At 40.2% G+C, this 17449-nt stretch overlaps 1 protein-coding gene across 1 annotated transcript in view; it reads right to left on the bottom strand.

Annotated features, from left to right (window-relative positions):
- Window positions 1–8016: 8016 nt before the first annotated feature.
- Window positions 8017–17449, bottom strand: part of ube3d (ubiquitin protein ligase E3D) — a 31247-nt gene continuing 21814 nt past the window's right edge. The window contains exon 10 of the mRNA XM_042490481.2: window positions 8017–8509. Within this exon, the coding sequence (XP_042346415.2) occupies window positions 8489–8509 (21 nt within the window). The 3' untranslated portion in view covers window positions 8017–8488. The remainder of the gene's footprint in view (window positions 8510–17449) is intronic.

Genomic DNA, 17449 nt, shown 5'->3' with positions numbered 1-17449 from the left:
TTTATAGGCCGCACAGCTGGCATAAACGCAAACACAGGGACACACTTAACCTCCGTGCCAAATTTCGGCATCCTACGGCAAAATCTATGGCCACTAAAAGGTGGGGACATTTTTATGGACTGACTGATCAACAGAATGAACTGCAGGGCAGCTGGTCACAGCTAGTAATGCGCTAAAAAATTTAGGCTAACAGCGGTGTTCTCAGGAAAACCTTTTTAATTTGTCCAACGCTTTGGCAAATACCTGCAAAACTAATGACATTCCCATCTGCCTTAGCTGTACTTTTTGCGTAGCATTAATGTTTTAACATGGACATTTAGGAAAACATTAATAGACATTAGCCTTTTCATTGTGAGCATGTTTGCATGCAGACGTTAGCATACGGCTAATAGGAGACAGAACACTGGGCAAATTCAGAGGTGGTACAGCATACAAAGTGTCGATGGAAAGGAATTCACCCAAAGGGGGTGCAAACTGAAGCAAGGATATGTGCCTGCTTGAGTTTCCACTTGGGCAAAAAAAGTGCTCTTATCCTTGGGCTTTATGAATCTGCTTTATAAACGTACAGAAGAGAGAGAGACTGGAGTTTAATAACAGACAAAAATTTAGTTTTGGGTGAGTGCTGGGGTCACACACAAACACACTCCTATACATACGCAAACACACTCCTGTACACTCAGTTGGTGCATCTATTTCTAGCTGGTTTAAAACTAACTTCTGTGCAGGTATACTGGCTGTTTGGGGCTCTAAAAGTTCACTTCAGTTTCTGTCTGAATGTACCTTTAGTTTTAGATTAAGGCATTGTGAACACAATACTCATGATTTATAGTTGTAGTTCTTAACCTCTACCTCTACAATGGAAATATACAGCTTATCTGCTGCCTGAAATAACCACAAGAGAAGATCAGTTTCCATTTGTATACTTTGATCTTCATTCAAAGGTCCAAAACGGCAATAGCCACACCACAGCTGAGGTGGATGCACCCATGAGGCGTACAGAGAAGACACGAGTCCGTGTAGATTGGATCATTTGTCTTAGCCATGAGTGCTGACAGATTGCCCTGTCGTTAACATCCCCCCTCTCTGTCTCTTCCTGTTCCCGATTCTATCCATCCCTCATTTAGATCCTCCCTGAAGCAGCAGCAGGACAGCAGTCCATATAGCTATCGTCTCATTCACGGGACACAGCTAAATGATCTATCTTTGCTAAATAGTTAGAGGATTTCAGTTTTGGGAACAAGTCTGCAATTTGCCCAGAGAGGTTTATTGCATTGCATCAAAAGTCACTGGCTACCTCTTAAAACGTCCTATTTAATTTTTTTCATCTTTGTTCTTTTGATTATATGCCTAGCCTCTACCTGTAAAAAGCATTTTTTGTTTTTTCGAATCAAGGTTTCTAGAATGCAAGCCCGCACACTTTGCGTCTCCCCCAGGAATGCGGATTAGCAGCTACAGGAAACTTAACTGCTTATTTCTCCATAATACATGCCGAACATAACCGCTGATAAGCATTTTGCCCCCCGACAGTGATGCAAAAGCTCCTCCGTCTCCAGACTCAGAAGAAGCAGCCGATTCATCTTCCCTCGGGCTGGAGAAGATATCAAGCTGCAGCAGCGGCAGAAACGACATCCTAACACCCCACTTCCAGCAGGGCTTCCATCTCTTCTGTCAGCTGTCAGCTCAAAATGTCTCCTGCCTGTCAGACTAGAGCTTTCAACTTAGTCTGTGCCCAGCTACCACCACACTCTCTCTCCAGAGTTATAGCAATGAGCTTTTGCATCACGTTTGAAAATCAAATGTGTATTCTGCAACCTAAACAACAGAAATACTGCTGATGCATTTGACAAGTTTTATTCCCACACAATGTTTTCTCACACTGGACCAGCCACTCATGACAGTAAGCAGTTTTCGCTCTGTCATTACGCTGTCATAAGCATTATGAGCACCAAAAGTGCTTTCTGGGTGTCTGTTTTGAGGTGGGTTTTTTTTTATGCTCGCTGAGGCAGCTGTGTCCTTCTTCCCCAGGAGCAGGTTGACTCTGTGGCCTGTCCCTGCTTGAAGGCTTGGCATGGGTTTGCTCCAGGCTTGCCACTGAGGCTTGTTGAGACCAATGGACGAACTAACGAGCCCCTGAAGGCCCCACTGATATGCCCCATGGCCTTGTTAGAAAGCCAGGATGGGGGAGTTGCAGAGGGAGAGAAAGGCTGAGATATGGGTGTAGGAGCTGGGGCAGTTGTTGAAGTTGTGGGGCTATTGGGGAGGCTAGAGGGAAAGACAGTATGACTTTGGAATTAAGATAACACTGAAATAAGACTAAGAGTCTAAAGCCATGCTAGCAGCTCTCTGAGGCTGTGGAGTACTTACTTGAGCTAAATGCTCAGCATATCAGCATACTAACATGCTCACAGTGACAAAAAACAGCATGCAAACAGAGGAAAAGCAAGAGAAAGTCATGAGGGTACACCAACTGAAGAAGTGAATGTGGGTACTAAATAACAGTAGATGTTGAGATATTTCACAGATAAGTGAAAAGTTTGACCTGCAGGTGTTTGATTAAAAGTCAAGATATCACTAAAGTCATAAGATTCATCCTCTGGGGACCATGGATATCTCCACCCAATGTAAGTGCAACACATCCAGCCATAATCCATCAAGACATTTCACAAGATTTTAATATAATTGAGAAAAGTGCACTTAGTAGGCAGCCGCCCGAGCAAATCGTAGTCACTCTAGATAAATTCTGTAATTTCAGCAGACACGCCACAGCACATTTCAGAAGTGTCTCAGAGGCTAATAAAAATATGTGTCTTGTCTATTTGTGATAGAGCTGTGGTATGTTGCAGAGAACAAATCGGGTTGTCCTGCTTAAAGGCACTGTATATGAGATATTGATACAATATAATTACTGGAATTAATGTATTTTTAACAATTTAAAAACATAGCCACAAATCTTAGATCTATGTTGTTCACAACTGGACTTTTAACGGTATTAAAAAGCCTACAGCAAAGTTTGAAATAACAATAAACGCAATCAAAACAGACAAAAATGTACAAATATCAAGGAGCATACATGCCGGAAAAACACTCCACTTCTGAAATATTCACAGTGTTGTATGACGCCATGTAGTGGAAATAAAACATGAAGTTTCAGCCATGGTAGATGGGATGTGGCCCAGCTGTACCTGGTGGAATTGTTCCTCCTGATTTCATGACAGTCAAGATAGTGGCGAATAACAAAAAAATGATTGACTTTTACATCTAAAATTGTGCCTTCATTGGATCAGAACATAACGGGTATGGAATTAATCTGCAGATGCTCCAGTTCAAAATGAGACCACACCTTTACATGGATGTCAGTTTTTGAGCCATGATGATGGTCAGAATATGTCCTAAACAGACTAAGTAAGGCTTGTTGTTTTTAAGCCAATATGACTTCTGGGAAACTTGCTTCCCCTATTTACTATAAAGAAATATTAGGCTGATTGGTCCAGTAGTACTTATGTGAGATTTGCTGCAGACAGACAGATACACACACTCATACAGACAGGCACACAAAAGAATGATCTTCTCCAGGCTTACGCCTAGTGCAGATGACTAAAGAACTCACGGGAGTGCTAGAGGAAAATTTCAAAAGATCAGCAAAGTCATTAGAATTCATCCCCTGAGGATCATGAATGTGTGTACAAAATTTCATGGCAATCCATCTAATAGCTATTGAGATATTTCAGTGTGGAACAAAGAGTCCAAAGAAAAGGCTTTCAGCTGAGGGATGTCAATTCCTTGCATGACACTTCTTATCTGACAACACGTTAATACATAAAGTTTTACAGTTTAAAGTCATACAGGGACATCTTAGAAGGTAATATACTTTGATTCTGAAACCCAATTCAGCCTTTGATTGGAGGTATTTGGCTTTAAGTGCAAAGCAATAAATTAAATGTGTACAGTACAGAGACAAATTGGATGAACCAGACAGCAGGGTAAGGTCATGGTGCTGTATTATCATATTTAGGGATGGACCATTACACCATGAAAACTATGGCTGTTACAAAGTTGACTTCAATATCATGTTTTGGTCTTAACTTTTCACCTTCATAGTGACTCAGGAAAAATAGGAAAGAGCAAAGATTCTGTGATCCCTCTTTCGCAGAACGACTCCAAGATTCTCAGGATAGATGACCCATTAGGACTGGGTGACTAAAACGGGAACTCAATCTAATGCCTCATTTCCTCTCAGAGATGAGACAAGCTTTATGGTTTGACCTCACCCAAAAGGATCTCTTTCTTTCTACAGTGGCCACGTTGTAATCTCACACATCGCTGTCTCGCTTAATCCGAAAATAATATCAAGCACATTAGCAAAGGCAAAGGCCTGGAAAATCCAATTTGAAATTCATACAGTTGTGCTCGTAGGCTTGATCACTCCATATGTGTGATGTCACATGTGGTTTTAATGGAAATTTATCTCCAATGGGAGAGAAGTCCTAGAGGAAGTGGGGAGTTCTGGGTGAAGCAATGCATTGAGCTGCACTGTTTAGTGCTAGTCGTTGTTAGTTGTTTCTCAGATTTTACTCCCACCTTGCCAAGTGAAATAGAACACAATAACAAATAATTAATGTGGTTATGGAGTACTAGTCTTGTTAGGGTTATCAAACAAACTTTGAAATATTTCACAAAATCCTGCTATGGGATATCATTCAGCAAAAAAGAAGTGGCCAACCAACGTTATATTGCATGTGAATTTTATGTGTATTATTATGTGGACAAATATGACATTCACCAGGATAAGGGTTATAAATTTACTCATAATGACAGAGATATCTGTCCAAAGATGCAGCTCTACCCCACAGAATGATGATGCGTTCTCAAGAGTCTAAAGCAATAAAATCGATGCCAAGTAGGCTTGGGTGGTATTATCGCATTACAATATACCAGGGTATTTAGAAATCCCGTAGGTATGTTTTTCAATACTGTCATAAATACAGGCACACCTCTTTCTGTTAAACTCATTGTATATACTATTAAGGTCCATGTTACATGCTTTAACTGTCTAAATTTAAAGGACCTTAAGTGTGTTTCTGCTTATTTGTTGTTGGTCGTGGTGGTTGAATCTGGTTTCCTGTGGCTAACTGCCTTTGCTGGATTTTTGTGGCTTTAGCATTGGGTAATACCTGCACTGTCTATTTAAGTATGCATGTACAATATATGATGTATAATGTATTATATTCTGTACATACTGGCCTTTTGTTCGGGTTGGGGGCAGGGACTCTGTGTCTCATTCTCTTTTCTTTTTTTTTGTGTGTTGTTTTTGTATTTTGTATATATCTAAAAACCTAAATAAAATTATAAAAAAAAAAAAAACTCATTGTATATAGTTCACAGCATGCACCATCAGAGCTCCGTCTTTAGTCTTTACTGGTGGAACAGGCAGCTAAGCTGAAAGACACACGGCACCTGGCAGCAGAGGGATAAGTTACAGGACTGTAAACAGTTGGCGGCCAGCTATTGAAGAGAGACCATAGGGAATAATTTTTACATCTAACTTTGTGAATTCAGGATTATTTTTGTCCAAATCGGAGCTGGTGATTGCTGGGATAATGGATTTCACTACAGTAGTAACCAAAACAGTTCGGGTACGTTTTTTTTGTTTGTTTGTCAAGTTTAAATGACATGTATTTTATGAGTTAACAAGGCAATTAAGCCTTGTCACCAAGAGAAAGTTGACTTCAAAAGATGCATAGTTGTATTTCTGTTTAATAAGGAAAGTAGGTACAAGAATATTACTTTTATTACCATTTTGCGGGTTTCTATTGTGCATTTATTAGTCTGACAAGCTGAAAGTAAGTAGTGTACTCACTAACTCAGTGGGGGTAGGAGTTGGGAGTGATTTGTTAGCGCTGCACATTCACCGTCATATACCGTGTGCCACGGTGAAAATTCAGGAAAAGTATGGAGGTTACTTACCGCCCAAGCCTAATGGCAAGTCTATGACATTGAAAGTAGCTGCAGTTAGATATCCTTTCACTTTTTCTCCCCTTATCTACTGTACACATGTAAAAGATGAGAGAGCAAAAACCATCCTCCAACCATGGACAAGTAATTACTGAGGCTGAATATGAAGTAGACCTTTGTTCAGACTGATATTTTCATGAGATAACCATCTGAAAAGGCTAATGAGCTGCATGGTGTCAACAGAAGGTGGTGTATTGGACAAAAAAAACTTTTAATTTGACACTTCTATTGTCCATCAAGGGCAGAAAGACAAAGAGTGCCTGCAACTCCTCAAGGCTCCTGGGTGACTGTGTCTGTCGCTGTGTTCAAAACAGCCACAGCGGCAGCCAGTAATGTGGAATAGCTCCTTCTGCTCAGCGGGCTTGAAACAAATGGGTTATTTAGAGCCTACTTCATTTGCACTTGTGGAGAAAGGGCAGAAAGGAAATGAGAACCCCTTGACGGTTCAGCGTTGGATGTATTTAATTAGCCAATTCACTCTCTGCTTTGCCGCCTCAGTGGGCACAATACTTCTTTGTATTCTTTAAAAGTAATTGTCACTTGCCGCATCAGCATTCAGCAGATCCAGGCACGCAGTCAGGAGCCCCGTCACTACTAAAAGCTCGTAAAAATAGACGTACGGGCACTTATTAGTCTGCATTGCTGGTCAGAGATAACCTATGGAGGCTGGATGCCGTGTTCACAAGCCATGAAGTAAAGGTGTGAGCATCCTGAGCTCCAGTGGTAATCAGTAATGGATAATCCTGCTTCACTCAACTGACCGAGCTCTGCGGAAAGTTTTATCGGAAATTACAAGAAAGTTATGCATTTAAATGTCCCAATGAGCCACACATCATAAAAATATATTTCAAAACACAAATTTTAAAAAATTGCATCATTAAAAAATCTTTGTCTTACAAAGAAACAAGACTAAAAGCTCACAGCCATGCCAACAGCTCTGTGGCTTTACTGTACAGCAGTACTTTGAGCTAAATGCTAATGCCTGCATGCTAATATGCTTACACTGTAGTATGCATGGAATCAAGGGGGTATGTGCCTCCATGACTTGAGTTTTGCATGTCAGCACGTTAACATTTGCTAATTAGCACTACCCACAAAGCTGATTCTGTGGGCATGTCATTTGTTTAGCAGGTATTTAGTCATATACACACATAATTGTGTATAGATAATGTCATGGCAATCCATCCAAAAGTTGTGGAGTCACTGTGGCATTCAAGGAAAAGTCTGGGTGATAACTAAAATCAGTAGGACTTCATCTGGAAACCACGAATGTTTGTACAAAAGTGTTGTGCCAGTGCAACAGGTAGATATTGAGAAATATCACTGGAGAAGTAGAAACTTTGACCTACTGGGTGCACTAGATGAAAAGTTAGGGGAAATCCTAAGTTCAGCCTCTGAGGACCATGATTGTGTGCATCAAATGTCATGGCAATCCATTTGACAGTAATGAAGGCATACAGGCTCTACAGAAAACACTGAGGGGATCACCAAAGTAAATGGGATTCATCTTCTGGGAACCATGACAGTCTGTATAAGAATGTCACAGCAGTACATCCAAAAGTTGTTGAGATATTTTAGTCTGAACCACAAGATAGACCGACATTGCAATCCCTGGCTTCACACACAGCTAATGTGTAAAAAGTACTTTGACATTCTACAAGAGCCACTTGACCGACCAGCCCATATCATGATAAATTTTAGAAGGTTGTTAGAAGGAGTGTTAGAAGGAGTGTTTAACTATACATTTTCGCATTGATTCTCACTACCACGCATGTTACATAAACACCATCACTCAGTGGCACACACAAATAAACCCACAACTAGACAAAAAAAAACACCTAGCTCCACAAGCTGTAATTACACTCAAGTGGAGGATGCACTGCTGTACCCTGGGGCTGAAGTGCCTCTATAATAGGCTTTCATCAAGAGCCAACTCAAGAACAATGTCCCACATATCAACCAGCAGTGCTCTCCAGCAGAGGGAAAAAAAAGAGGGAGAGGTGATACCTTCAAAAATACAACAGTTTAATCAGTTTTTGTTGAGAATAGTAGGAAAAAAAACAAAATAAAGTTCAGGAATGGACAAACATAAAAAAAGTATTACAGTGGCTGAAAAGCATGTGTGACTAAAAATTAGTATTAAAAATTATAAACTACAGCAAGATATAATCATATCTAATGTGCAAAACTATTTTGATGATGAGTTCACTCTTTTCCAGTTTTGCAATTACTGGATATGCAGTCGAATTTAGAAACCACGCAACAACCTGTTTCAACATGATTCTGTTGGAGGTGATGACACAACGATTTCCTTTTGCAGTAATCTCCATTTCATACTTACTGGAAATCTGCTGGATACCACCTTAACATATCCAAACATGTTCAGAAAAGTTCCTTTCTCAGCTGTCCCAGGTCCTCTTGACTTCCCCTGTGGTGATGAACATAGTCTTGACCTCTTGGCATCCGATCTTTGACCTCACAGCCTGAGGTATGCCACCTGAGAACAAAAGTCAAAAAGTTTAGGGAAGGTTTAAATCTACTTGTGACACATGAGAATAAATTAAAACAGATTAACTTTCAGAAAACTCCAGTTTGTACAGTACAATGAGGATTTTTGTTCCCAAAAGCACAGATGTACTGGATCTCTACGGTCTGCTGATCAGCACAGAAACACATTATCTGCAATTACTGCCTTCAAACAACAAAAACACCACAGGTGGTAGAGATTTAATCAACTTCAAAAACACACATGCAGATAAACAAAGCGCAGAAAACAAATCAGCTCAGCTTTGCTCTCTCCCTCTTTCTCTCTCACTCTCCCTCTCTCTCCATCTGCTATTCCTGGGTGTTTGCCTGCTACAGACTATGGTTGCGCTCCACTGAGGGCTCTATATTGGGATGATGGATGAGGGCATTTGCCTCACTCAAGGCCCTGTCTTCTCCGTCCCCATGCCAATGTCTGCTCACCACTCAAGCGCATCAATGGTAATTCATACAAATGATAACAAACGGCAACTAGAGGTGAACTGTGAGGCCCAGAATATGAAGACAAAGTGTGATAAAGAACCTGACTTTATTTGTATTTCTTCTTAATATGTTTACTGTATGCACCCAACCCCAAGGCAAATTCATTCCATGTGAGAACCTACTCGGCAATAAACCCCCATCTTGAATCTGAACCAGCAGCAGTCTAGATTGAGGAGAGAAGCTGACTTGATATGTTGAAGCTGGGAAAATGAAACTGGGGAAAAGGTGTACTGTGCTCTTGTTGACAAGGTGAGAAAAGCAAAGAAACCACAACTCGCTTGGGGAGCTGTACAGGGGCTAACATTAGAGCTGTGGCTGCATCTGGCAGAGCAAAGTGTTGAATCTATCATACATTTACACAATTTTGAAAAAGTTGAATAAGTGTTTTATGGGGCGATTCCATCAGCAGGTCAGTTCAATTCAGTGCATGCATTTTTTTGCATTTTCATTTTGAAAGTTGAGGATGGTACCTTTCGTAACTGTGAAACTGCTCCCATTTTTCTTTTATCTTCTGCTTGGGGTACCTAGCACACTGATGCGCTACTAAAAGATGGAGCTAGAAACTCTACAGTTCACAGGTCAGAAGTCAAAGTTGAACAGCATAAATATGTAGAAGAAAGCTGGGAAAAACAAATGATGAGTAAGAAGGGAAAAAACAAAACAAGACCAAGTATCAAAAAACAGAAGTAGAGTATGTACGAAATGTTCCGCGCTGAAAAGCTATCATGTAATCGAGCTATAACTGCAGTTCATCTTAACTGTAAGCTATGTAACTGCATGAAGCTAAAAGAATTTAAAGAGAACTAAAATGAATCACCAACTAATGGTTTGAGTAATTTTTAAGCAAAAATGTCACAATTGTCTAATTTGAGCTTTTTAAATATACATATTTTCTGGTTTCTTTACCCCTCTTAAAGTAAATTGAATATCTTTAGATTATGGACAAAACAAGACTGTGCAACATTGTAAAGTATGACTACAAGATGAAATGTGCAGTCCAAGAGGCATACCACCTGGTTGAGAGCCTGACTGAAAATACATAACACAAAAAAGTTATCACAAGACTCTTCTACTACTTTCCATTTGCAACTGAGGTTTACATTTAAAGAGTCTATGTAAAATTCAAAGTGTATCAGTTGTCTGAACACAATTTTCCACATGGATGTGGCTGAGCCAGCGGCTAACAGTGCTAACTCCCCAAACAGTGCTAAACAATGACAACGGTGTAACTTGGGAGAACCAGAGGCTGGAGGCTATACGCTTACTCGATGATGCTGTCCTGATATCAGTGGTAACTGCCATGCTAATCCAGTGCAAAGCAGCAGAAATGAGCTAGCCAGTGGGATACACACATGCAATTATATGCATGCACAGACTGAAAGGTTTACCACAACAAACCACAGAGAAGATGGCACACAGATGGCAACACAAACCTAACAGAGTGACTTCATTCTCTGCTCAGGAGACCATCACTCCTATATCTTTACATAGTGGTTTGCAGCTATATTAATGCTCTGAATGTCGCACACAGAACCTTTAACGCTGTAGGACTCAACTGTTTATATAATGAGAAGCCACTCAAAGAAGGTTCTTAGGTAGTTTGTATTTAACAGTGTTAAAATTACATGAAGGTCTTTAAACTAGCAGGGATGCTGACAGCAGGTCTTCCCAGAACACTTGATGATAATGTGCTTACGGGTGTTACACTTCTTTGATCTCATTGAAATTCGTATGAGCACAGCGAAATATAAAACATCACTGCAAAGCCTGCAAAGTATCACATCTACCTGTAGCAACCTGGTTTTTCAATTTCTATGCAACAGCTCTTTAGTTAAAGAAGGGACTCTACAGAAAAGGGGTTAATATGTGGGTATTAAAAGGTTCTGAGATGATGACAAGAGAAGAGAGGACACAAGGAAGTCTTTCAAGCAAACACATGCTCTTTGATGCTTGGTGCCAGGGACTGTTATCATAACACTTAAAACTTGGCAAGCAGCATAGTGAATGTTTCTTCACACATGAAGAGACAGAGAGAAAGAGGTGTGGAAAAGCTGAACGTGACAGAAGAAACAAATTGCTGCTGCTGCTGCTACACAGAACATTACACTGTCAGGGAAGTCCTGCAGTTCAAGCAGAAAACAGATATGGACGTGGATATATTCCTGGCCAAGTGAACAAAGACACTGACCCATAAAATAGTGCATTTCAATTATCATATTGGGTGTGTCTCCACTCCACCCTAAAGACATTGTCCAAATTTAATACAAAAGAAAAAGAACGATGAACATTTCGGGAACACGTGGACCGATTACTGCCTTTTGAGAATTCAACACTTTTTGTTACTGCTACATATTATTTCAAGCAGTCAGTAGATGCAACTGTCATCAAGTTATTATTAGGCTGAATGGTACTTGTTGAGCGCACACATGATTAATGAGCAGCATTCTCTTAGCTGCCACACAACATATTCTAATGTGGTTAGTCAGGAGAGGTGTGGGATAAAAAAGACAACTCATTGTAACAAAATGGCTCTGAGCTCAACGCAGTTGAAACGATAGAAATTACTATTTCATTGAAATATTTATTCACATATTCACATTTAGGAGGAAAATAACATTTACCAATTACCAGTCAATGCTGATCCTCAATAATGTAATTGTCACAATAACAAGTAAACCACCGGGTACAATAGGCTGACTGCACAGGGGACACCTCCCCCAACCTGAGTTAATTATACTGTAACACCTTCAAGCGTCCATGAAACAGTTGGCAGAGTGCTATTTGTTTCTGTAAATGTATGTGCGTCCTGTAAAAACAGGAAGCTAAAAAGAGAATCTTCACAGATATGGATTGTGTTAACAATAGCCAATCTGACATCGCAAGCAAACTTGGAAGTAGCTGAGCCAAAATGGTGGCTGGTGGCTGCACTAACTGTCCTAATAGTGCTAACGATGACAACAGTGCTGAAAGAGCAAACAATATTAATGGGAGTGACCTGGGCAAAACCAGAGGGTAGATACTATTTGGCGTTTGGTCTTTTTTTTCTGTGAGCGAGTCTGTGAGCAAATCTGGCAGGAAACACTAAATACTCTATTATGAATTATATCAATGATATATAAGATATGATATATATGATCTGACCATGAAAAATGATAAAATATGCATCCAGTGCTTCCAAAATGCTTGTTATTTGTGTACTTAAGTGAGAGGGAAAGAGACGTGCAGGCACACAGAGACAGAGACACACACAGAGGCGCACACACACACATACACACAGCCAGAGACACACAGACAAGCAGGGACAGAGAGACAGGGATAAAGCTCTCAGTGTGATGAGAGAGGAACAGAGAGGGAGAATCACTGCTGACCCTAGCTAAGAAATGCTCTCCTGGTGTAACCGGCCAGGTTACTGCTGAAGGGCGGCTGTGCGACAATTAACATGTCAGTGTGTGTCTGCATCCAGTGTGATACTGGCATTACACTAAGAGAAAAATACTGGAATGACATCCTTTTTTGGGGGAGGTGTTAATAATGGGATGGCTGTAGGTGTGGGCCATAAATTGAACACACTTGATAGATTGTGGCTTGTTCCACGTGCAATATATAAAATTATTTTTTCATGAACATCGAGTATAATTTGTCGAGTCTTTTTAGCCAGGGGCATGAGAATTGCTTTGGCATTTCGTTTTTCCCGCTCTCTCCAACGGCTCTCTGCCTCTCACAAACACACACTCAAGGTAGGGCTTTTGCAGAGTTCCAGACAGTAGCTATTTAGTTGCATTTTGTGACCATGGAGCACCACTATGACTTGCAAACACTTTTAATATATGAACTGAAGAGCTGTTAGTTTGCTTTTAGAGAATAAATCATCACTTTCAACGGTAATGGTAACAGCGTAACTTAATGAGTGGTAGTGGCTGTAGTGAGGCCTGTGTTTGTATCTGCAGAGAGACTGCGATTATTTAGTCACATTTTGTGTCCACAGAGCACCAGTACGACTTGGAAATCTTTACAATCCATGAACTGGACAGCTGTTAGTTTGTTTCAAGCTCGCAGTAGATAAATCGTCATACTGCAAAAAGTTTAACTTTCTGCTAACACCAACATCCAGCTGTTGACCAGAAGCTTCAAGTACACAGCAAAAACATCAACACTTCTGACCCAAGACGAGCCATGTCCTTCAAAATAAAAGAACCATGGCTTTTGCTTTGATTGATTTAGTGATGATAATATTTCATTAACTTCAGTACTTCATTTAACTTTACACTTTACTTTATTTAACACTATAACACTATTTTATTTAACTTAATTGTAACAGCAGTTTATGTAACTTAATTTCATGGCAGTAGCTGCTTTATTTGTGACTGTAGCTCATTTAAAAATTTTGTAGATTCTAGACAAAATAGGCTAGTAACCACAGCTTTAGATTTTAATACATGTCTTGTCACATTATAGCAACTTTAGGCTTCGGGCATCCCATACACAACCAATTCAGTATGAACCCATCTACCATTAAAGATCTAATTTAACAAACTGTATAATTTCTGTCACACCAGGGGCAAACATCGCTGACTATCTATTACAACATTTTTTTAATTAATGAAGGATATCAGCCTTATTTATTTTGTTGAGCAGAGATATCCTGATGTAAACACTGACTAAGAACAGCGTCATGGCCCCCACGCTCTGTTGATTAATTCCCCTTCTCATACATTGGTGCACGTGCAGTGAATCGAGACGTGTGCGTCTTGGAGGAAGTAATTTATTTCGACAAAGTGCAGCCATTTCTGGTGGAGAGCTGTGTGAACCGCAGTAAGAGTGAGGCGATGTATGATCAATACATCTCCTCCGTTCTTCATTGTAAAACGGTGGATCAGTTTCGGGATGAGTTTCTGTCTAACCGACATGCTGTCTCTGTGGGAGTGAGGGGGAAATTAACGAGGTGGGAGGGAAGTGTTGTCTGTTGCTGGGCTGAAGAGTGACACTCAGAGCTTGAGCCACTTTACACCCCATTACACCAGCCGGCCCAGGAATGGAGGGCGGGTAATAAAGCAGCCCAGACAACAACAGTCGACATTTCACATATCAGGGCTGAAATGATCAAACTAGAATTACCTCCTAATGACTGTATGCCTCCGCGCATCACTCAAGTTGCACTTACAGCTCACATCCTGTCTGTGAAAACTTGAATTCTTCACACGTCAATTCAGTATCTGACTAAATGTCTTCCCTTTTAAGATATGACATGCAGAAATGTTCAAAAAGTGTTTTTACAGAACATTATTATGTCACAGTTGACCTTTGACTTCTTTTTCTTCATCATTTTATCCTATTAGACATTTATGTTAAATTTTGTCAAATTAGCATATAATTTCTTGAGTTATGACCAAAAACATGTTTTGTGAGGTTACAGTGGCCTTTGACCACCAAATTTTAATCAGTCCAAGAGGAAGTTTGTGCAGAATTTGAGGAAATACCTTAAAGGCACTCATGAGATATCACGTTCAACGGAATGAGATGGACAAATGGTCACAGTGACTTTGACAACCATATTCTAATCAGTCAAGTGGAAATTTTTGTCTTGTCAAAAGGAAATTTCCTCAAAGTTTTCTTGAGATATTGTGTGGAAGATTATGATGCCAGTGCAAGGTCACAATGACCTTGACCTTTGACCACCAAAATGTAACCAGTTTAACCTTGAGTCCAAGTGAACTTTTGTGCCAAATTTGAAAGAAAAAATCCCTGAAGATGTTTTTGTCATATCACATTCATACATAAAGAAGACAAGGTCACAATGACCTTGACCTTTGGCTTATGACCACCAAAATCTAATCAGTTCATTGTTGAGTTCAAGGGGACGTTTGCGCCACATTTGAGAAAATTCCCTCAAGACGTTCATAAGATACTGTGTTAGAAGACACACAGGCTTCAAAACAGTTAAAAACTCTGATTTAGTGCTGTTCTTGACAGACTGGGCTGTTGAGGTTGGTACTCATATAATGTGCTGATAAAAAAAAAATGCTGATAGATTCCCATTCAATATATGGAAATGACACAATTCGGTTGCATCTGTAATACAAAACTGAGTACGCCTGGATGTAAATTGGGACTAGTTTATAAATATACTTTAACACTAAATTGGACATCCTCTCTTCAGTTAAAAGGAGCTATATATTGCAGCTGTTCAAATTATAGTAGTCTTTTTTAACAACCTTTTTCAGGCTAGACATTCAGCACAGGTGTAAATGATTACATTTAAATAATTCCATTTAGGTGAGCCCATTCTAGGTCCCTGGCATTGTGCATGCTGGCTCGCTGTCGATGGCTCTGTTCTATTCAAGCGCCCCAGTAAGCCCGGTTGACAGTGTGACAGCATGTGCCAGCATGCACAATACCAGGAGCCTGAAACTGAAGCAGCTAAATAGAATTCATTAAATTTCATCACTTACACCTGTGCACCTTTTCCTACTCTAACATGCAAAAATGTATTTCGTGAAGAAGGCCTATTGTGCACGCTGGCTCACTGAAATAGCCTACAAGGACACTTAAATGGAAATGAGCCATCGTCAATGTTAGTAGTTACACCTGAGATTATCCTGCAATGAGTCATGATGTTTGCAGTTAAAAACACCTATTGCATATGTATGCAGTATGTATGGGTAGTCTAATATTCAGACTTAAACCCAATTGCAGGGCTCAAAGGTAATGGTTGCCAGGTTGCCATTGGTAACAATTGTGAAAAATTGGCAAACAATACTTGCCCTTTGGTTGCTGTCAGTAGCAACACTCTTTAACAAATAAAAAATAGGGATGATAGGTGATAAATAGGTGGAGGTTGCAAGAGATAGCAGAACCATTGGCAAACTGATGGACAGTGATTTATAAAACACTGCATATTATGTTCTGAAAACTGAGGAACCCTTAAAATCCTACCTGGTCTGCAAGATCTTCAAATATTACCTCTGATTGGTTATTTTTGTTCAAATGCAGCATTGCTATTCCAGGCAATAGAGCAGGCAGAATAATGTGGGGTTTTTTTTTCAAAGATTATTTGACAGTGACAGTGATAGTTTCAGCAAAAACGGCAAGTAATTTTTTATAAAAGTTACCAACTACAGAAGAGCTTGGTGGCTCAGTTGGTAGAGCAGGCACCCCATGTACAGATGCTGTGTCCTCGCCGCAGTGGTCGCAGGTTCGATTCCTACGTTGGCCCTTTGCTGCATGTCATCCCCTCTCTCTCCCCCTTTCTCACTATATCTGTCCTATCACCAATAAAGGCAAAAAGCCCAAAAAAATCTTTAAAAAAAAAAAAGAAAAAAAAGGGATACTACACCGATTTCCAACTAGCTTAGCATACTACCCACATAACAATGTGGGTAGTATGTGTCAATGACCTGTGAAAAATGTCCCTCCATCTAACCAGTGTCTACATCTCCCTGTTTCCCCCCCAGTAAATTTCAGCCAGATAATACAAAAAGTGTCATTCACTCGAGTTTCTCTTGCTCTCAGGCTGTCGCTTGAATTACAGGCTGTGCCTCCACATTTTCGTTTCGCTCGCTGCCCATGCTGCCACCACGGACACAATGTTTATAGAACTGGATCAAGAGAAAAACTCACCCAGCTCTCTCTCTCTAAAACTCCGACCAAACTCTGATCAAACAGAAAACGAATAAGAATTTGTTACTGGACTGCCTGTTTTTTGCCTTAAATGCTTTTAGATACATATTTTAGTGCCCTGTTTTGCTGTAGTAGCGAGAGTTTGTAACGAGGAAATGGGCGCCACACAACACCCTGCACAGTGAAAATGGAGGCTGCAAAAACTGACAGGCAGTAAAACTCAGAAGTGCTGATTGAATATAAACCGAGATTATGTTACTGTGTTGCATATTTCTCACCTCAAATGTTTTCAGAAAGATGGTTTGGCTTATTGTTTAACTATAACACAAAATTGTTAGTTACCAGCCTGCCGTCATTGTGTCAGACAGATGAATTTACATTGCATCACCCACCACCGCGAGCGCTTATTGGTCCCTTGTGGTGCAGTGCATTCTGGTAGTTGTAGGTGCTCTGCCTTTTGAGCAAAAGTGAATACCACAGCCCCTTTTTCTCCATTTTCTTTGATCATATAGCAATGATTTAAAAAATATTTGCGCCTAGATGGAATGACCACTCGCTTTCACCAAATGGACTCCACTGTAAGTATGTCTTTAGAGATATTGTTGCACCCTTATCATAGTCATTAAAAATATTGACCAAAACATGAACGCAATTTAACATGTTCCTTTAAATGACCATGAATTATAATTGCTCTTTTTAAGGAGGCTTTCACTCACTTAAGTCTTCAAAAGCCAACAGCAGGAGAACCGTAGCTCCCTTTTCCACCCTCTCTGATCCTCTTTCTCTCTCGCGA

Source organism: Plectropomus leopardus, chromosome 11 (assembly GCF_026936395.1).
Source record: "Plectropomus leopardus strain MGB_pleo_1.0 chromosome 11, ASM2693639v1, whole genome shotgun sequence".
NCBI classification, from domain to species: domain Eukaryota; kingdom Metazoa; phylum Chordata; class Actinopteri; order Perciformes; family Serranidae; genus Plectropomus; species Plectropomus leopardus.
This window is presented reverse-complemented; position numbering and strand designations above follow the sequence as displayed.